This window comes from Haliaeetus albicilla, chromosome 12 (assembly GCF_947461875.1).
Source record: "Haliaeetus albicilla chromosome 12, bHalAlb1.1, whole genome shotgun sequence".
Lineage (NCBI taxonomy): Eukaryota > Metazoa > Chordata > Aves > Accipitriformes > Accipitridae > Haliaeetus > Haliaeetus albicilla.
In genome coordinates this window covers 38,986,642-39,007,766 of record NC_091494.1, presented here as the reverse complement: position 1 = coordinate 39,007,766, position 21,125 = coordinate 38,986,642, and the positions used below count along the sequence as shown (strand labels likewise).

At 41.8% G+C, this 21,125-nt stretch overlaps 2 protein-coding genes across 6 annotated transcripts in view; one reads left to right on the top strand and one right to left on the bottom strand.

Annotated features, from left to right (window-relative positions):
• The first annotated feature begins 341 nt into the window (after positions 1-341).
• C12H17orf75 (chromosome 12 C17orf75 homolog) lies at positions 342-7,005 on the top strand. Its single transcript, XM_069799271.1, has 10 exons — positions 342-579; positions 847-927; positions 1,549-1,674; positions 2,068-2,211; positions 2,412-2,469; positions 3,139-3,258; positions 3,923-3,987; positions 4,110-4,246; positions 4,791-4,894; positions 5,503-7,005. The coding sequence occupies exons 1-10, from the start codon at positions 446-448 to the stop codon at positions 5,710-5,712; spliced, it is 1,179 nt and encodes a 392-aa protein (XP_069655372.1). The 5' UTR covers positions 342-445; the 3' UTR covers positions 5,713-7,005.
• Positions 7,006-9,769: 2,764 nt separating this feature from the next.
• Positions 9,770-21,125, bottom strand: part of RHBDL3 (rhomboid like 3) — a 71,555-nt gene continuing 60,199 nt past the window's right edge. For 4 of the 5 annotated variants that reach the window (XM_069799267.1, XM_069799268.1, XM_069799269.1 and 1 more), the window contains 3 exons: positions 19,104-19,204; positions 15,937-15,997; positions 9,770-15,213 (listed from right to left, as the gene is read on the bottom strand). In XM_069799267.1, coding sequence (XP_069655368.1) covers positions 14,942-15,213; positions 15,937-15,997; positions 19,104-19,204 — 434 coding nt within the window. In that variant the 3' untranslated portion in view covers positions 9,770-14,941. The remainder of the gene's footprint in view (positions 15,214-15,936; positions 15,998-19,103; positions 19,205-21,125) is intronic. The other variant, XR_011327256.1, reaches the window with a different exon arrangement.

Sequence of the window (21,125 nt, the reverse complement as noted above, 5' to 3'; positions counted from 1 at the left end):
GCCCCTCCGTTACATCCCACCGGGTGTTGTTTCTGTGTTAGTATCCCCGCGGCTCCCCGGCTCCTAGAGCCGCAGGCTGGGAGCGAGAGCCAGCTCCCCGGCCCGCAGGGCTTGCCTGTTACGAGGCTGAGCTAACAAATGTGCTGTTTTAACAGGGGGGAAAAAAAAGTATTTCGGAAGCGGAGTAGGCCCTTTAAAAGCCGGCGGCACGGTCCGCTACGGCTCTAGGTGGGCTCTGCTGCACCTCAGCCGCCCCGCAACGAGCCCTCGGCTAGGCGCTGCCTGCCCGCGGGCTGGCGTACACCCACCCGGCGCGGGGGGAGAAGCTTTAGCGCAGCCCCCCGCGGTACGCCCGCCCTCCCGCCGGCCTCCTCTGCCTCCGGGGCGGGGAGCGGCGAACGCAGGACCCGGAGCGGGCGGGTCCGCGGCGGCGGGTTGGGACGGGATGTTGCCGGCGCTGCCGGACGGCGACGAGCGGGAGCTGGAGAGCAGCGAGGAGGGTGGCGGTGGGGGTGAGGAGCGGCGGCCGGAGCGGCACGGCAGCACCTACCACAGCCTCTACGGTTACCGGAGCTGCAGGTGAGGGGGTCGCTCGCCGCCGCCGCCGAGGCCTGGCGAGGGGGGTGCGCGCTGGAGAGGCCGTTTCCAGGCCTTGTCAGTTCCCAGTTGCTTGAATTCGCTTTATTCTCCCCCCCCCCTCCCCGAAGAGCTCTTTTTCCTCCCATAATGTCCCGATTCCCTGCTCCTGCGTTAAAACCCTCAGGCCATACCTTTCCCTGCTGCAGTCCCTTTTCCCTGTTCTGTGCGTTAAGGCTGTAAAATCAATCATAACGGCTTGATTTTCAGATCCTCACGGCAGGGAGCAGACAGTGGGAATGGCAGTCCCAGCAGTGCGGCGGCAGAGACACCCTCCAGCGAAGACTTCAGGTAAAGCCAATCTGCAGAACAGTATAATCATCCATAACACCCCATTTTGAAGTCTTTGCTGTATTACTGTTAGGTGACTAGTAAGCAAGTACATTGAAGTCCCTTCAAAGCAGAAACCTCTGTGAACGCATACTGAAGCCCCCTGGTGCTTTTTCTGGAATACCTGGGGAATGGACACAACTACAGAGCTCAAATAATGTATTAAATGTAAGCTATCATCTTTGAGTTTGAACTGTCTTTTCTTTGCTGTTAGACTTTTCTGTATTGACTTAGGTCTTCACGTAGACAACAGATAATTAAAATTTATTAAACAATTTTGAATGGACATCTTACTTTTCCACAAGCTCTGTAATGGAGTTGTTGCTGTGTATTACAACTAGGGAAACATAAGAACAAAGAGGGGCAGTGACTTTTTAGTAGCTGGTGAGCAGTTCAGCATCAGCTGACACCACAACTCCTGAATGCATTTCTGATGGGCCAGAAGTCACAGGGCAAGTTAGCTGTAAGCCAGAGAGAGATCACAGTGGTCCCCCTTCTAGAAGCAGGTGGTTCTGCCCTTGTTCAGAGAAACAAAACAATAATGTTTGCTTTTTGCTAACAATTTCTTCTTGTTTTTTAAAGCCTCTCCTTGCTGGACACTAACTTACCAGCTGAAGCAGAGACTGAATTGCGCAGTTTTATCGTTAAGCGTCTTACTAAAGGAGCCCTGTTTGAAGGAATGGGGAATGTAGCGTCAGTGGGGCTGAGGTAAATTTTAACAATTATTTGTGAATGAGAAACTGTAAGAAACATTGGCAGCATTGCACATCTTGCCATCTGCTGCTGCATTAGGTTTAATCCCGATTCCATGTTCTCAGTCTGTTGCTGCTGTTAATAATTGCTTTATGCAATTACACTTCCCTCTTTTTCTAGGTAGCTTTGAGAAAAATATTGTAGTAAATAATTTAACATTTGAATATTTAAAAAATACTACATGTGTTTATGACTATTTCCTTTGAAACTACTCTGATTGCACCACAGGGGAAAAAAAGAGAAGTGCTAGCGGGTGAAAATTATTTACAGAAATCATGTATGTCTGCTTTTTGCACTTACTTATTGTGATGTATCTGTAACAAAATAATTCTTTTTTTTTCTGCATAGCATACCAGAATATAGAGTTGGTTGTTATTACTGTCGTTTCCAACAAGAAAATCTTCTAGAAATGGCAACAGTGGAATCGGACACCAACAATGCTCCAGAATACGTTGTTTGTTTCTTAGGTGGCTCAGAGAAAGGTCTGGAACTATATCCTTACCTTTAACTTTCTTTATCTGTGTGGAGAGGGACATGATGTAAAAATTGTGTTCTCATTTTGTCCGTTTCCTACTGGAAATCATCTCGTTTGTGCACACCTTCCAATAACGGGAAATGTCAATAACAGCCATATACTGAAAGGGAAACATGCAGGTCTTAAGTGATGCATCTTATTTTCCTTAAGAAGATACTTTCAGACTTGAGCTGGACAGATACATTCAAAGTCTGAAGATAAACCTTGATTTGGAGGTAAGGCCCAACTTTTTTTTTGTAAGTGGTAAAAATTACTATTGATGCAAATTGATTACTAAGACAATCTGGAAGGTTTAGTCTGTAGAGACAAATTAGGTGTTTTAAGTACTAGTATGAAACACTGAGAGAGATACTTGATTCACTGTAGTGACAGTGAATGTCTGAAGTGCGATCAACCATACACAACTCAAAAGGAAAAAAAAAGGGGGGGGACTTTTTTGTGCCAGTTATAAATATCTTAAAGGTTACTTGCAGTTAGATTCAGAGAGAAGAATGACTAATAAAAGGTAATGGTCTACAGGAAAGTTATCAATGTCCACCTGGATTCTTACCACTTCTGAATGTTAAGGAAGGATTTTTAGTGTTTTTCTTGTTACAATTTTTCTAATGCAAACTGCATTTTAAGTCTCTCTCTCATCCTGTGTGCTGTTGCATGCATGGTCTTTGTTCAGTATGTACCATAATATTACAGTTCTGTCCCTTGAAATGTGAAGCCCTTCATTGCTCATAAAGTGTGGCTTTAAACGTCAAACTCAGTTTACTGTGGTTTGAAACTAAGAAGGCTCTGACATCCAAATATCTTAGGTTGAATAGATTATTAAGAGGCTTCTATTTGTGTAGAAATCTAATTTGTAGTTAAAGTTTTAATGTTTCAACTTGTTACAGCAAAAAACCTTGGAGACCCATGTTAACCCCTACTTCAGAAGCTGGTTTGAGAATGCCATATGCCCTATTCAGAGAGTAGTACAGCTCTTCCAGGAGAAACTCGCCTTTTTGTTACATGCTGTAAGTGTATTTCAAAGTGGATAACTGAAAAAGGTTCAGAAGGAATCTCAGTGACTCCAACGTGTTTAAAATGTTTCTTGCATTTGCTTTCCCAGCCAGGAATAAATGAGGAACAACTTTTTTTTTCTTCTCTCTCTCTCTCTTTTTTTTTTTTTTTTTTTTTAATTCAGGGCAAGTACTTTTTCCCTGCTTTATTGCTAAGGTAGCACATAGCAATTTCTTCTATCAGTTTTTATAGTTAACTAATTTTAAATTACATAGCAGTGTCCAAGTAGATATTAGAATGAAAAATAAGAAACAGCATGAGAATGCTATCCCTTCTATAATTCCTCTGAACCAAAAGGGATGTTATATTCTGTATGTGCCTCATGTAATTCACTGGAAACAGAAAAGAAATTAATCCTAGCTCTAGTTCCTGAGTTTGAGGAGGCTTTGGATGGCGTAGCTAATAGAGTATAAGTGCTGTATTTCTTCTGAATGCAAAATCAGCTGCAATGACTATAATAGGGAGTATTCCCTTAGCTTCTACTTTTCCTGTGAAAAGAACAATTTTTCAAGTACCGCATTATGTATATATTGCTAGTGACTGCAGTATACCAACAGAAGTAATATCAAAGTTGCATCTAGCTTTTTTCTTTTTTTGTGTGTGTGTGTTTGTTTTAAGGCTTTGAGTTATACTCCTGTGGAAGTAAAAAACGCAGATGAAAGAACAGAAAAAGACATTAGCAGGTAAAGATACTTTGAGACCAAGGAACCTGTGAATAACTTGGCTTTTGTGTATGACAGCCTCCTGTTCTTGCTGTTCGGGAATTGTAAAGAAGCAAGCAGTTCACAAGAGCTTTTTGTGTCAGGTTTCTGGCAGCTGCCAGCCTCCAAGGACTCGTTCAGGAAGGCACAATGACCTCCTTGTGTATTGCCATGACTGAGGAACAGCACAAGTCAATGATTATAGACTGTAGTGGACCTCAGCCTCAGTTGCATAATGCAGGTGAGATTACAGCTGTGAATACTTCTTCATGTTACTTGTATCCCTCAGCTGCTGAGAGTTGTGGACATTAGAGGTAGTTGAGGATACTCAGCAGCTCATAGGTTCATGTCCAGTTTGGATTCTGGCTGGAAACTAGAACACCTGTTTTCCTATGAGGTAGCGGAGTAGTTTGTTTTACCATATGCACTGGAACTCTGGTTTGAAAATGGTTGATAATAAAATCCATGTGCATTTAGTTTGTGGACCATGAAACTATGACTCATACGCTTCAGGGAAGCTGCAAAACTTTTTTTTCCTGTTGTATTTTTGACAAATGTTGTGAAAAGGGATTCAACGTTCAGGACAGAATTGCCTGTAATAACTCTAGCTATGTTTGCTTTTCTTCTCCACATGTATTGTTTTTCTTAAGACTTATTTCCTGGCCCAGGTATACTATTATCAGGTGTTGTTGAGAGTGATTAAACCAGGTGAATGCAGCTATATAGTTATGTTGAGCTCATTTACTTTTTCTCATCTCTTTTCTGTGTTCCTGAACACGTAACAGGAAGCAACAGATTCTGTGAGGACTGGATGCATGCTTTTGTGAATGGTGCTGAAGGTGGAAATCCATTTCTCTTCCGGCAGATTTTGGAAAACTTTAAATTGAAGGTACCTGTTCATATATATTAAAGACTTGGAGAAGACATCAGGGTTACTGAGGGAGCAAATACTCTTTCTGCAGCAAAGAAAACTTTTAGGTTATTTATGATGCCTATATGTCATTAACTGATTAACTCTGAAGTTTAAGTTGGGGACTGGCTTACTGTAGCTGACAAGACCAGAATGTAAAGTAGTGTGAAAGATTCTTCAGTGAGTACTCCAAAGGCATTTTCTTGTATTTAAAATAAACCCCACTTTTTTTCTTTTATCTTAAAATACTGTTAATTTGAGCTGTGCACACACAGTGTTGTGTAATTGGTAACATGGATTCAGTAGTTAACACTTCTTAGGTGATCTGTCGTAATAGAAGAGGGGAACTCTTGATACAGGTTTGGACATGATCAAGTTGTGGTGTCCACAGATTTTGCATCATGACAGTAACAGTGGTAATATGTATCAAAGACAGTACTCAATTCTTACATTACTCTTGAATAGTAATATAAAATTCCTATTGGAAATGGTTTTGTTTCTCCTGCTATTCCTTCACTTTTCCACACAATAATATGTTTTCTTTCCGTGCAGAAGGATAAGAAAATGCTCTGTCACTCTTTTCCCAGGCTATACAAGACATTAACAACCTGAAGAGGTTTATCCGCCAGGCTGAAATGAACCACTATGCCTTGTTCAAGTGTTACATGTTTCTAAAGAATTGTGGCAGTGGAGACATCCTCTTGAAGATTGTTAAAGTAGAACATGCAGAAATGCCAGAAGCCAGAAATGTAGTGACCGTCCTTGAGGAATTCATGAGAGAAACATCAGTAGCTTAAAATTATCTTAACTATTCTGTACTCATTTGAGGGTATTGTATAAATCATTAATTTCTTCTGTGCAGCTTAGTTTCACTATTGCAGGATTTTTAATTTATATTTAAAAGGATTGCCTAAGTCAAACCTAAGTTGCAGTTTCATCTGCCTTTTCTCTTTTTTAGAGAAACCAGTATGAGCTTTTTTTAATGTGTAAATATTGGATCAGACAAACTCCTGCATAGTTTTCAGTGCTTACCAGATTCTCCAAATTACTTGCTCCTTTTCTGAGGAAATCATGACATTTGTTTTTTACAGTCATTGCACAAAAAAAAACCCCCAAAACCAAACAAATCCCTTACCTGGCAAGCATTTCAGTGTTTTAAATATTTTAAATATCTTTAAAATGATCATGTCTAATCATTAAGATCTGGTTACTTTTGTTTTAATACATAAAGAAGCACAAACATCTGCGTAAGTCAGAGTAAATCAGTAAATCATATTTGTTTATGTTTATATAAGAGAACATTGGTAATAAGTCTGTAGCTAGTTTCCACATTCTGCTTTCAAAGTGGCAGTTTGTTCTGCTGTTACTAGATAAACAAGTTGTTAATTGGTATGAAACAGAACTGCCTTAAGATTGAACAGAGTTTTAGGAATCAGTTTGTATGTGCTTGTATGTATGCATACATACACCGGACAGACATGTTAAATTCCCAGGCTATCTGATGAATTCCCTTCTTAATTAGTTTGTGTTGTGATCAAGACCTTCTTTGTGTGTTCTTAGTACCTGTTTTGCATAACTGTAAATAATGGTATGTCCATGGAGAATTAAACCTGAAACTTTTACAGATTAAATATTAACTTTAAATTAATAAAAACTTCTTCAGAAATTGAAGTAAACTTAGTTCCCAAGTTAATTATTCAGACTTTTTAAAACATTCAGCAATGAATTCTTACCCACACCATAGGACATTTAGACAGCAGAATAATTGAAGAAAATCTTTGGCTACAGCTGGAATCAAAACTCATGAGCCCTCTGAGTGACCACATCATAAACAAGGACTAGCTCTGCAAACCCGATACCAGCAAAACTCCCTGTTGCTTTCCTTTGCAGCAGAGGGTCTTGTTTGAACACTTGACCCAGGGCATTTGAACAACTCTCCCTGAAACAGTAACTAAGTCTTACTAATGCCGTTAAGTTGGACTGTTCTGCCAGTGCTGTATACTGTGATGATAAAAGTTGAATGCTTTCCTGTAACACCACTGTGTTGAACCTATAATAAGGTTAACAATAAAACACATTTGAATCCTTAATAGTGTGCTTACATTAAATTACAAGTTAGTGTTGTCCTTGATGTCTCCTGTTTAAAACCCTTTATTCACACAATGCAGAGGAGCTGCTAGTGTTATGTGCAGGAGTGTGCAAGTGTCATACTGACAGCTGAGGTGATATGTAATGTACATGGGCAGGTCAGAGAAGAACATAAAAGTAGTTTGAAAGTAAACAAACTCCTTATTCTGTCATTTGCAGGAGCTCTGAGAGGTCACAATGTTTTCCTTCAGAATATTCGTGACTGAGTAAAGCAGCACCTCTTAATAAAACATGTCACTCATGGTTGCTCTTGTACATTTTTGACTAAGTTTAGTATTTTGCCTGATCAGGAGGCAAAAAAAAAAAAAAGGAAGTGGAATGTGAATTAACAGGTAGCTGTGATCTGGTAGGAGTGTAAGAAATCATTGCAGTAGTCCTGTCCTGTTCCTTGTGCCTGCAGCTGGGTGGAGATGTTGGGCTGGAGACTCATAGGGCCAGGTGTTCTGTGTGCTGGCCTTAATATTTACAAAGAGTAGGTCAGGCCCAGGCACAGCAGTGCGGGTGGTGATAGACCTTTCCTGAGATGTGCTCACAATTGCTTTGCCTAGCCTGCGTCCCTGGAAGTTTTCAAGAATAAAATGGCTGAAGTGGTATGAAGTGCCTTATAACCTGGATTACCCTATTATCCCATGACATGTACTATGCTCATTTAAGTAGTTTTGTTTGCTAGGTAAATTACCATAAATCACTCCTAAAAATCCAGATATTTTTAACCTTAACTGTAAAACCTTGCTTAGTCTTGTTGGGCCTCTCTTCTCCAAGGTAATGCATTGTTCAGTATCAGTCCTACTGAATTTGTACTCTGTTACATGTGGACAGCTTCAGTCATAGCTTTTTCTATTGCAAGTTCCTTTTCCTGAATTTTCCCTGCACTAAAGGTGGCTTACATGAAAAACATAACTTCTTGCTTTCTGCAGCCTTTGTTTTAACTTCATCTTGCTTCTGCCAGCTTTGCAGTGCCTTTGCCATTCGGTTACCTAACTACTAAACTCAAGATGCTCAGAAGTACACACACAAAGACACATACACACAGAAATACACCCTGTTAGTTCATGAATTTACAGGTTTTACTGGCATCTTTCCATTATAAATTCTATTTTAAAAAACAAAACTAAAGAAAATTAAACAAAAGCATAATAAATAATGCAGAAGCAGCTGGTTCGGCTGCATGAATGCCTGGAGAGTATTACACGCTTAACTTCCGCCAGCAATCAGCTATTCAAAGCTCAGGATGAAGCACACAAAAGGTCAGAAGATGCTGAGATATGCACTTAATCTGCAAACCTGAAAGATTTTTACTGTAGTTTTAAGGGTCTGATTTAAAACCCTTTTGGGAAAAAAAAAAAACACAACCAAAACCCAAACCAACCAAAAAAACAAATAAACAAACAAACACACACACCCAACCTCCAAACACAAAATCCCCCAGGCCTATGTTAAGAATGCAAGTTTAGATTTAACTGCTACAGACTTCTTGCAGTTTGAAAGATAAAGGTTTGGTTTGTTTTTTTTGGTTTCCCCCCTCTTTACCCCCAAAAGAAATATCATATAAACCAATTAGTATTTCTCTTTCCAACACTTATGAGCAATGCTTACTATAAGGAATATGATTGGAGCAATGGGAATAAAATGCTAATGAGTTTTATGAGTTTGTGTGATCAAAGCTGAGTACCAAGGCTGCCAGCTTTTGGCTCCTTCTCTGTGACAGATACACTGGAACTGGCAATATTTCTGTCCTTCAGTTTGCCTTTCTAAAATTATTTTAGCCAACAAGAAAAATGTATAGTGCTAGCAGACAGTATCACTTCCTGTATTAACTGACAAAAACCGACAAACCCCACCTTACCTTCTTGCTGAAAGTCGTCAACTAATGAATGAAGAGATTTATGTGTCTCGGAAAGCTCACTTAAGTGCAGAAAACCAACAGCAAGAGCCGAGTCCCACATACGGTAGCAGTGATTTGCCTCCCCTTAGGAGTAACAAATCTGACAGGAACTGCTGCTAGTTACATCTTCATTTCTTTAAGTTATGTTTTAACTCAGTGTTTCCCAACAAAACCACAAAATATTTTTCAAAATTTGCCTTCCCCTTCCACATTGGTGGAAGGATTTTTATTCTAGTTTTATCTCAAAACAACTAAATGAGTTGGGGGTTTGCTGCAGAACTTCCTAGATATGTTGTTCCCACTGTTGATTCAAGAGACAAGGATGTGTTGGCTCTAAGATTTTAAGACATTCAGTAGAGACTGATGTTAAAAACGAACAACCCTCCACCCCAGTAAAAAAATTTTAAACAGTCTAATGTACTTGGTCATCAACTTCCACGCAGTTCTGAGGTCACTGCTGCACTAAAGTGTCAGTTGTCAAATGGTGGGACAAGGCCTGAATTTCAATACAAGTCCCAAGGCAGTTCTGCATCCTTGTTATATCTCAGAGAGTAATAAAGCAGCAGTTCACTCTCTTCTTTATCTTTTAGGCAGACACTTTTAGAGAGACATAAAAATGAGTTATCAATGTCATTGTTAAAAGATTACATTGCAGAGCTCAACATTAATTGCTCTTTTGTTAAGTACTGTGTTAACTGTAGACAAACTTACAAAACTGAAAGGGGGTTTTTTGGTTGGTTTTTTGGCATGTGATATAGAACAGCTCAATTTTATTAAAAAAAAAAAAGAAAACAGAAACAGAAAACAAAAAAAAAAACCTGCCAACAAAAAAAATTTAATGGATTCTGCGCTCAAATAATATTGTTACAACAAAAATATACAGAATGTACACAATACAAAAATATTTGGAAACATACCATAGCATCTTACCTTGCAAATATCATTTTGTTTTACTAGCCCTTAACGGGAAAGTATCATTTGTTCAATATTTTAAGGCAGAAAATTACATTGTTTAGTGCTTTGTGTTTAACACTTAGATGTGTTGTTAGCATTAGTAGTGTAAGCAAAAGAAAAGCTGCATAAATCTAGCTTTATTTGCAAACCAAACAGACACTGTGGGGGAGTCAGGAGACAGTCAGTGACTAACGTATCTATTAAGCTCACTGAAGATTAAGGTACTTTTGCTACTTAAATCAGACTTAGGGAATATTTTGTGCTCTGTGTTGTAAAGTACCCTGAAACATAGATTTTCTGTACTACTACTGGCATTTCAGAAATACCACATTAGAAAGCTTTTTCCAATTAAAAGCCAATGATTAATGGTGACATTAAAAATACATTTACCTTTAAACATGCTTGGTTTCGGTCTTATGTGTGATTCTTTCTGTATAGAGCTACAAAATGCACTGTTTTCCTTTATAAACAGCTCTCAGCATCAGTGATTGCAGAAGGAATTTTTGAGTCGTATCACAGAGCACTGTGGAGCAGCCACTACTATAAAAGAGACAGAACAGCGGCAATATTCAGAGGCTAAAACCCCAGAGGTGCTGGCCTTTGTTCTCTAGATCCCAGTTTGCCTCCAGAGGCTGCTGGTGTTGAACTGCATCCATATTCTCCAGTTCCACTTCAGGTAAAGCCAGTGGATGGGGTTTCCAAAGCAATTGAGCTGAGCTTGAGTCTATGTAAACAGATAGACTTTGAGCTCTTTACTCACTGAAGTATGTGTGAAAGTCCTACCCACGATCCTGTGAGACTAAATATTGGCACAAAACAGTAGCTGTCTTGTGAGGTCAGCAGATAGCTGTTATTTTAGTACCAGCTCTAAATGTGTCAGACTCCATCCTTCATACCCCAGTTCAAATTGATCTAATCTGATTTAAAACATATGGGCAGTACGATCCATCAGAAGGAGCGAGGTCTTGGGACACAGAAACCCTGAGCTTTATTTCTAGTCCAGCAACCTCAGACAACAATAATTTCTCTGGCCTCCCCCTTCCCCTTTGATAAAATACTTCCTACTGCTAAAGGAGCAAGTAGTGAAGAATCACAGTATGCCACCTAAGTGCTAAGATTCCTCATCGACTGATGGGGAAAAAGTGATATGAGCTGTTGTCTTAAGAACTTAGCAAAAGTGAATTCATCAGCATTTTTACAGCTCCTCTACACCTCACTCAGAGATTGGTCCTGGTAACCTCCTCTCCCATCACTCCATTACAACCCTCCCACTCCTCCTTCCTATATTACTGATGTGTGCAAAATTAATCTCTACCTGTCTCCAAGCATCTAGGAATAAAAGGTGCAATCTGCAAGCCCCATGGACTTTAATCTACCTGGTTTCCTCCTCCTTCTTCCTCCCCACGGCTGTCTGAGCCACTTCTTGTATCTCTCCTCTGGGATGAGGGATCAGCAAGAGGCTCAGGGCCGGATCCCATCCGTGCTGTCACCATGCTGCTGGCAGGTGTCCCTGAAGGGGCTCTACAATCAGCCCAGTCTGCATGACTACTCCCTACACCCATCCTCACTGAACCAGTGCTGCAATATACTTACTAAATAGGAAGTCCAGGACAGAAACGGCTTTTTTTGTTCTAGGTGGTGTGTCCTCACTCAAGGACACAAGCAAAAAATAACCTCCTCTAATGTGCACTGTTCAAATTTGTAAAATCCTGGCAGCAGCTGAAATAAAACCAAAACCAATCACCAAAACCAGTCCCTCAGTGGACAGCTCCTTCAGGAACATGTTACTGACTGTGACAATTAAGAACCACAAATGAGCAGGATGGAGAATATTATATCTCCAACGTAAGCCAGCAGTTTCAAGGACATCTGGAGGTAAAAGAAAAGCCTGGTTGCTATTAGCTCTCTGGTGCTGCAGCACTGTGGCACTCCTGGATGCATTAGAAAATAACATAACTAGATTTCCTGATACTCTGTAAAAACATAACAAGTTTTCACAGTGTAATTTTAATGATTTAAAAAAATAAAATTATAAAAGCTTAAGCACTTTGAGCTGCTCCTGACTCCATGAGCTGATAGATTCTTACCAGACAACAGGCTCCATGTACAACCTGCTCTATGTATGGGGAGAGATTTCAGCTCTGATGAGCAGGAATGTGAGAAGGTTTCATTTCTTCACCCACAATAAATCTAGTACTGCTTTAAAGTCTGGCCTTTCTGATCCCCAGGGTTGCTTGTAGACTTGCTCAAGTGACAGGGTATGGGGACACAGAATGAAGTCAGAAAGATGAACAACAATTTAAAAGAACAGGTCATAAGCTCAACCTCAGAGCTGTTTTCAACCAGTTCATGTAAACTATGTTCATCTATATATAAAGGACCAAAGAAGGGTGCCTGGATTATTCTGTTCAGCTCCCTCCTACTCCCGAGCAGAGGCAAAGATATGTTAGCCAGGGTCAGGCTGATGAAGAAAGTGGCGGCCCTTGAACTTGTAGCTTGCTGTTTCACCCCAGAGCACATCACTGGCAGGCACAGAAACCTTTCCTGAGGAGAAACTCATGGGTATTAAGTAGCTTTCAGTTGAGAAACCAAAAATAGAAGTCAATCAGTGCATATTGTACTCTTGTAAATTATAGGCAAAATAATCTGGGTTTTGTCGTGATTGAAATTTTTAAACAAAATTTTCAAATTTTTCCTAAAACTTCCAGGAGAATTCCCATTTCTGCTCACCTCTGTTTTAAAGGCATCTGTAATCAGAAAGGCTTAGCGATAAGTGAGGAAAGGAATGTCCTCCTTACGTGTTAACCATGCTTCTGTCAGTATTCTCCTAGCTCCCCGCTCTCCTGCTTGCCTGCTGCTTCCCAGGGAGATGATCTCCACTGCTACGAAACTCACTGCGTCAGCACCTGAAACGATGCATGTAAACTCTCATGACTGCTTTGATCTAGACCAAAATTGCAGAGGTAAAATGGCATGGGGAACCAATCCCCTTTTCCAAAATGACCAGAGCTCTGATCCTTAACCCTTCCTCTTGTTCCTTGATCTGACGGCCCATGAGCAATGTACTAGCCATACAGAACAACAAAGGCGCAGCTGCCCTCAGAGATCCCATTCCTGCGCACAAAGGTGGCAAAAATCGTTTCTTTTGCAGGTAAGGCTTATTCCAGGCTGTAGAAACACTTATTTTCTCCCCTCTCCCTTTCCCTGAGGCAACAGGATTTTCACTGGTGCATACTGTGGGAGCAGAACTTCACCCTTCCAGACCAGGGAGATTTTTCCCATAAGAGGCAAAGAAGGGGGCAGCTGATAAGCACCCGTGAATGTCCCCTCTAGAATGACAGACTCCTACCAGTTTGTGGTATCATCTGGCAGCACCTGTTACACAGCTGAGACAATAAAGCCCACGATACAGAGACATTTTGCTACAGAGCAAACCCGACTGCTACAGTGCCCATTAGATGTGCTGTGGAAGGCTCTGGTGGCTGGTGCATGGGCGCCAGTATGCAGCTAGGAAAAATGAAGAAAGGAGCTAGTCTAGAGAGACTCCTATGGCTGCTTTATCCAGGCCATCAAACTAGGGGGGTAAAGGGGAGAGAAAAGGAGGGCATCCACATTCCTGGACTGTAGTTTGGCAGCTCTCTAAAGTGAGAAGCAAAATAACAAAAGCACCTTACAGAGAAGTGTACCTATAAGCGCTGCTTGTGCTATGGATGTTCCAGTCTGGTCTTCAGGTCTGTGCAGGCAACTGTATGGACTGTGCTGCAGAGCAGTTACAGATTGCCAAAACCTGGGCTTGACTAATGTTAGAGAAAAAGGCATCATTGCAACTAACTGTTTCTGCAGCCCCCAGAACATCCATTGCCCCAGGAAAAGGCATCCTCAAAACTTAGCAGTCACTTTAAAAACAGTTTTATCTGTTTCACAATGATCACTGTAACACAGTAACACACCTTCCATTTCAGTGGGAAACCAGTGCTACACACAACCTGATTTAACTCCACTGACTTCAGTGGACAGATTTGGCCCCAGATGGACTGTATGGCTGTGAAGACTAGATAGTTCCTGCCCTGCGCTGCTATAGGTGATTCTCTCCCACTTTTCTAATAAGAACCTGCTGGACGAGTTCAGATCCTTGCTAGGAGCTCACTGCAGGCCAGGTGTTAGATCTATGTGGCCAGAAATGAAGTGAGAAAAAAACAGCACTTGATTGTCAGCTGATAAAAACACAATTGAACATTTGCCCTCCTTTTCTCCATCCTTCAAAAAAGAGACCCCAGCCACACCCTCTAGCCACAGCAGGCTGGGGGAAAAAAAAAAAAATTAAAATCAAGTGAAACATGCACAGTAAAAGTCACCTCTGGTTGGGTGTCCACAACACTCTAAGAGTTCCCAAGGTTTATAGTGCAATTTTCATTTGACCTGTAGTTGAAGACCAGTCTCCATCACTTTGGGTGATCAAGTTCTGCTGATTCCTTTGAAAGGTGCATAAGACAGGTTTCACCGTAGGCTAAAATATCTTAGGAACCATTCAAGTAATTAGACAGTGGCACTGGTATGGCTGAACAGTCAGATGTGTCCATAGAAACCAAACCCAAGCTGCCTTGTGAGTACCATGCGAGTCTCTAATTAGTAAATGTCTGCTCTTTTTCCCTTTTAGTGTTCAGTAACATTGAGGAGATTCATTCAACAACTGGCCATAATTCCAGCACTGACCTGGAAAATACAAATATCTCATACAAAATATTGATGTGTGCTAACAAACCAAGTGATAAGTGCCCAGGTACAAGCTGCCCAACAGGAGCCCTGGCAGTGGAGAAGCTGCAGGGTCCAGGCCAGCCAGTATTACAGTACCTGCTAGATTTGTGAACAAACTGATCAGCCCATTCTTTTGTGAGATCTTCAAGCATCTCCTCCAGCACACAGCTGTGTTCAAAAGAATCATCCTCCCCTAAGTTAAATATAAAAATAGATGCTCCATCTTCATTCATTTAACATAGCTGACAGATGACTTCCACTCTCAAGTTTTTTGTCCCATGTTTTCAAGGAGGGGGAGGTAGCTTTAGATCCAACAGGCTGTAGGCAAAAATGTTCCAGAAGATGGCAAACAAGACAAAAATGACATAAATAGAAAGGAAGATCCACCATAAAGTCTGGTCTTGGAGTCTCTGCTCATAGTTCCTCAGGATGATGACACCAAGGGTGATTCCAACCATCACCCCTCCCAGATGAGCCATGAAGCTGGGGTGTGGGCATGGTGGGTAAGCGGAGGGGTGGAATCGCAGCCACACGGCTCTTCCAAATTCAAAGCTCACTGGAACAAAGAAGGAAAAAGAAATTAACTGTCTAGGTCTATCCATTCTTAAGTCCACCTTGTAGGCAGTGCTGCATCCCTGAAGAGATGCGGAGGGAGAAACTGCCTTGTATGGGAAGCATAAGGAAGCTGGAAAGCCATGGCTGTGTAAGTGTTGCGGTGCATAGACATGAGGTGTCCCCAGTGGTTGGTAAGTGGTCTGGGTTCATGGGAGTGTAGATAGGTGAGGGAATATTTGCGTTCCAAAATTTATACCAAAACCATAAAAGAAATTAATTGGACTTCGAAGACAATTGTCTCTGACAAATACACAGCTTAGTTTCCCGTATCATGCCACCCTAGGGATATGGCTGGAAGATAATTCATTAATGTGTGTATAATGCTGTTGCCATCCCAGATAGGAAGCGCTCTAGGAAACCTAAGTATTATCATTGCTAAAGCATTGCTTGCTTGCTAATTCAAAGATGAGACATTTAAGTCCCAGATCTTCACAAATGCTACAAGCTACAGATGTTGGCTAACAAATAATCCTCATTTACAAATGTTTGTGTTGAAAGCCAAAATCTGCATTTGAGAGCGATGTGGCTTCTGCTGCTAGAAGATCCAGCTGCAAGTTCCTACCAAAACTGCTGCAAAGTCAAAACTCTCTGAATCAGCATGAACTGTTATGACAAGGGCAAACAAAACAGGATTGCGTGGTGCCAAGTATTGCATGATACTTACTACAGATCAAGGCAACAGCCATGCGCAGCAGTTTGAATTGGCACTTCATTCCTGACCAGTTCTGGAAAAGAGAGAAGGAAAACAAAGTGATGGTGCTTGCAAAGCTGGAGGGATTTTACACTCAGATCTACACTGGAAGAGCACCAAGGACAACCAATCCTTGAAACAAACCCCTTTCATTGCCTTAGCCACCTGGACTTTCCACGCACAACACCAAACACAGATCTGTCAATCCCAGAGACAACACCAAAAAGGATATACTGCAGTCATGTCCAAGTTATGGACAGTCCATAACTTCTTTGCCTGGCAGTCTTACTGGCTTTCTTTGCCTGAAATCCAGCTGGTGTGGCATGGTCCTTGGCTGGCCTTGCCATTCTCTGTTCTTCAGACTGGCTAATTTTTAACATGTTAGTGTGATGTTTCACCTTAAATTCCGACTTCTGAAAATATTTGAATTTACCTACCCTGCAAAACCCTGTTGTATTAGGACACATCAAATAAAATTATGTTAAGTAGTACCTAGCATTCAACATAAGCATCATTCTGGTTAACATCACACAGCTCATCATGATTCACTTGGAGTCCCAACACTGTCACCTGTTAGGCAATTTCTCGGTGCATTCAAGCCCTACTGTGCTTTTCCAGTGCTACTGCCTGTACCTCATGCTCCCTGAAATTCTGCAACCTAGACCTTCAGCAGAGAACACACAAATAATAAAGACCTCAGTAAAAGTATACCAAGGAAAGAGTGCCAAGAAAGCCTGGATTTGGCCTCCTCTGTCTTCAGGCTTGGTCATTAATCAATATAGCGGAATAAGAATCTCCGAATGATAGTCAGAAATCCTGGGAGAAATGTTTAAATTCCTCCTTTTCCACTTGCACAAAATTTCCAAGCAGAAAAAGAGATCATGTTCTGGGGGACTCAGATGTATGACAACACTATTATTATTATTAAGTGACTAAATGAAATTTTGCCTGTTGAAAGCAGTATGAGATACCAAGCGAGCCAGGTTTCTTGTGGAAAACTCCCTGTTCATCACACTGAAGGAATAAAAAAACCCTCTTTTTAAACTCTTCAGCCTAAGTTTCATGGCACTCAGTGACTTTACAGCCTGCTGAAGAAATATTCTGCAATACATATAACATATATTCAAGTTTTATTTGCAATCTGTCTGTAAATCACTTCTGTGACTGCAAAAATGCAATCTCTACAAAATAAGTAACTCATTTTGTCTCTCCACAGAGACACCTAACCCAGTCAGAAGGCTCTGAACTCATGCTGATTAATACTGTGCTGCTTCCTTCAGTTTTCATTTCCATGTAGCTGTTTTGAATTCCTCTCCTTACTCTTTTCCTTAGGGTGACATGCTTTATTACTTCTCCCATTGGTTATTTTATGTATTTAATTCCAAGAATATTTATTTTTACAAGCAGGAATGTTTTCATTTCCTTTGGTTACCAGGAGGCACAAGGGAACAGAAGATTCAAGAGACCCTCCCTGCAACGGTCCCTCCTCTTCCTAGCACGCTCAAAGCACCTGCCCAAGACTGTGTTTTACCGACAAATGGCCAACATGTCTTTCAGCATGCGGGAGCATCACATCTAGATACTAAGTGAGCAGAGACACAGAAGAGGGGGCAAGAAAAGCAAAAAAAACTCCACCAGAATGGGAAAGGCAGTAAAAGTAATTTCAGACGAGAAGAGAGGTAGCAGATAATGGAGAAATGTAGATGCTAAGGTAGCAATTGCTAAATAGATTTGGAGGAGGCCAATGAGTAGTGAAGTGACAGGCCACTTTGCAATGTTTTAAGAAGTCTGGGAAGGTAACTGGTGAATACTCTCCACACACCTCTGGCAGAGCCTCTTCCTCTAAAGCAACCCAAAATTTCCTCAAATGACCCCCTCTGAATCTCAGTGTGAAAAAACCCTGAGTCTGCATTACCACCCTGTGAGACAGAGGAAAGTCCCTCCTGCTTCTGCTGGCCCAGTGGCAGGGAACACAAATCATACTGAAAATAACTTTATATAAGGAGGCATTTCCCCCGTAGAAACCTTGTGGTATAGGGGCAGCCCCTCTCCTCCACTCCCTGTCTCTCTGCCAGCCACTCAACTGTCCTAATTTGGACAACAGCCCCCAGCTCATTCATGCTCCAAAAAACTTGAAGACAGCAAAGGAGACCTATTCTCCTCAGGAAATCACTCCCTTTCCCTGCTCCCAGCTGCTACAAAGGCCGCCTGGAGCGGCACTGTTGTGGGCTGCAGCTGGAGCCTGTGGACTTCGCTGCACACAAGCATTAAATACAAGGTTTTCTTTTAGGCTTGACACAAGTACCACCACACACGCACATGTTTTCCAGCACCCATATAACAGACCTTCTGTCTCTACTGCAGCCAACCCACATTATTTTCCCACTCAGAGCCAGGGGAGGACACATTACCATCATTTTTATGGTTATTCTGCTCTGACATTGCTGGTACAGGACAGACATGCAACGCTGTACCACCACACACGAATCCTCTCTCAGCAAAGCCATTTTGCCCAGTGGTCAGCTTAGGAGTCACACAGGCAGATATGCTGAGCTTTGCCACCACCTAGCTGAGGACCTTGGATGAGCTCCTGTTTCCAGGTCTTAGAGGAATGACGATGCTGGTTCTTACTGACCTTTGTAAAGCATTTCATTAGGTGAAACGGCAAAAAGATGCATCACTAGTATGCCCAGGGTTCAGCTTCAGTCTGGGTTTTACAAATGGAGATCAGGGATATTCTGCACACAAATCCACCAAATACTAAATTTCCTTAGGTACCCACTAACATTACATGGCACATGCAGACAGAAACAGGTCTGCAAATTCTGCAGAGCCAGACAGCTCCTTCTTTTCCAAATATTTGTCAGCCCTTGCAAGGAATGCTGATAGCCTGGAGTACACTGATAAGTCTTGGATTACCAGCATCTTTGGCTTCTCCTGGCAAGCTGCCAGTCATCAGGGTACCAAGCTACCAGCTGCAGTGTAATATTTCCATTCCAGGACCATACTACTGAGACAAGACTCTTAACTGGGGCAAGCTCTGACTGACCAACAGCTGGGTCAGGCCCTATTTCCAATCCCATTGTGCCACCAGACCTGGCTCACTTCCAAAGAGGTTAGACGGTCATTCTGGTACTCACCATGACTATATTGGCCAAGTGAGCTGAGACAAGAGCATACACGCCTCCAGAGGAGCCCACCACAGGCGCAGTCATATCAGCTACTGACACTGCCAGGGACCCTGGGAGAAAGAACAAGGGTTTGTGACAATTGCCAGCCAAATAAACACACTCTCTCCTAACCTACATCCCTGCTACTGCCTGTTTTGTGCTAATTGCTGCAGGTCAGTAATAAACTGACAAAGAGAAGGGGGGGCGGGGAATCAATTGACTTGTGAAGCTAACTCAGTCCTGTAGAACTACCAAGACAGTGACTGATTGATTCTTCTGCACCTACTTTAAAAGAAGCCAAGCAAGGCAGCAACGTACCTTCAAACCTGCAAAAAGGCACTTACACTCTGATTAAAATAACAAGGAAGCAGGAGACAGACAAATGTCTGTGTCTTGTTCCTCACCTGAAGATAAAATAGAAGTAGCTCCCATACTGGCAAGACAAATATTTGCACAGTGAGAAGGAACTGAGGACTTGTAACTTAGCACAGGCCTCTGATCAAAGCACAGCCTGTTACTTATAAAACGTCAGAGTAAAACTAGCTAAAAATAACCTGGATGGAGGCAGTAAACACAAGCGAGCAAAATGACAGGTCAATCACATAAAGCCACCACTAATAACAATACATCCAAACATAGACACTGCATCTCCTTATCTCAATTGGAGGCTTGGATCTGCACAAAGCTCCTTTCATTGCAAACTTTAAGAGTAATTTAAGAGACAGAGAGACAAAGGCAGACTTGGCCTCACAAGGCAGAGATAATGAAGATCTTTGTGATGACCAGGAATGGGAAAAAGACACAATGGCAAATCTTGAGAGAGTCCTCGGTAGTACAGAATCTAACAAACTTTTTTGCTAATTGCTCAGCTGATTCTGGGTCAAGAAAGTGCTGAGGTTCCAGCAGGCAACTCTGCTGATAGCTCTCTCCTTCGCTGTATGGCCCTGAGACTTCTCAGCTTTTAAACACTGGCATTAAGGAAAAAGTTAATGAGAAGTTAAGAAAGGAGTAATGAGAACTTGCAGCTAAGTCCTCAGACACTGCACTGAGCCTCTTGATCTCAGCCTCAACAAGTCTTCTTAGTAAAGCCAGACAAATGAAAAAAAACCCATAGAAGTAGGGAGTGGCCATTGTGGCCCATGTCTATATTTTACTGTTTATTCCCTTTTAGGAGCTATGTTATCTTTATATTACCAGATCCTCAGCATAAGAATGCCTCTTTCTCTCTCTCCTGGCACATGGCAAAGAATAAAGCATGTTTAATAATTGGCTAACATCTCAAACGGGAAGGGGTATCATGGGATGCTTTTCTGTGTCAGACTGTCCAGTCACATTTGTAGTTCCATCCCACACTAAGAAGGGAAGTTTTCCCTTTCCATTTGGCACTTTCTTCCACAATTTATATGTCATAAGGTGTGAAAAGCAAGTCTACAAGGATGTGGCAGCTTGTCTGAGAAAAAAAAGTGGGATCATCTGTGTAGCAGAAATGAACCAATAATGCTAGGTGGGCTATTGAGCCTCACTCAGGCACTGGCTACAAGCCTCCGGAACTCTGGGCATTCAGCCCAGCCCAATGCCCAAGTAAAACCTGCCTCTGGCCCTGCAGACCCTGCCAGCAAGGCCATGGCCACAGGAATCTGAGAGGCAGATGGCAACTCGCAATGCTCAACTGGGCTCAGTTGCAGCAGATTCAATGATCACTTGCTTCACTTACCTGGCACAGATGCACGATATGTATTTACACATATATAAGTGAAGCCCCAGGGTTTGGTAGATGGATCTATGTAGAAAAGCTTATGTTGGCAAAGTTGCAGATTGGGGACTACTTTAGTGCTTATTGAAATAACAGGCAAGGGACAGTGGAGCTGGTCTGCAAACTCCTTCCTCCTCATTAAATATCATGGTGTTTGTACCATGCCTAGTCCTGTGTCCTAGTCCAATTATGCTTTCCACAGTCTCTCTACTGGAATGTAGGATTTATTGGTACCCAAT

Excerpts from the sequence above, each read along its gene's own strand:
- C12H17orf75 (XM_069799271.1), top strand. The coding sequence starts at position 446 with ATGTTGCCGGCGCTGCCGGACGGCGACGAGCGGGAGCTGGAGAGCAGC. Across the intron at positions 1,675-2,067 it reads GTAGCGTCAGTGGGGCTGAG|CATACCAGAATATAGAGTTG; the intron begins GTAAATTTTAAC and ends TTTTCTGCATAG. Across the intron at positions 4,247-4,790 it reads GCCTCAGTTGCATAATGCAG|GAAGCAACAGATTCTGTGAG; the intron begins GTGAGATTACAG and ends AACACGTAACAG.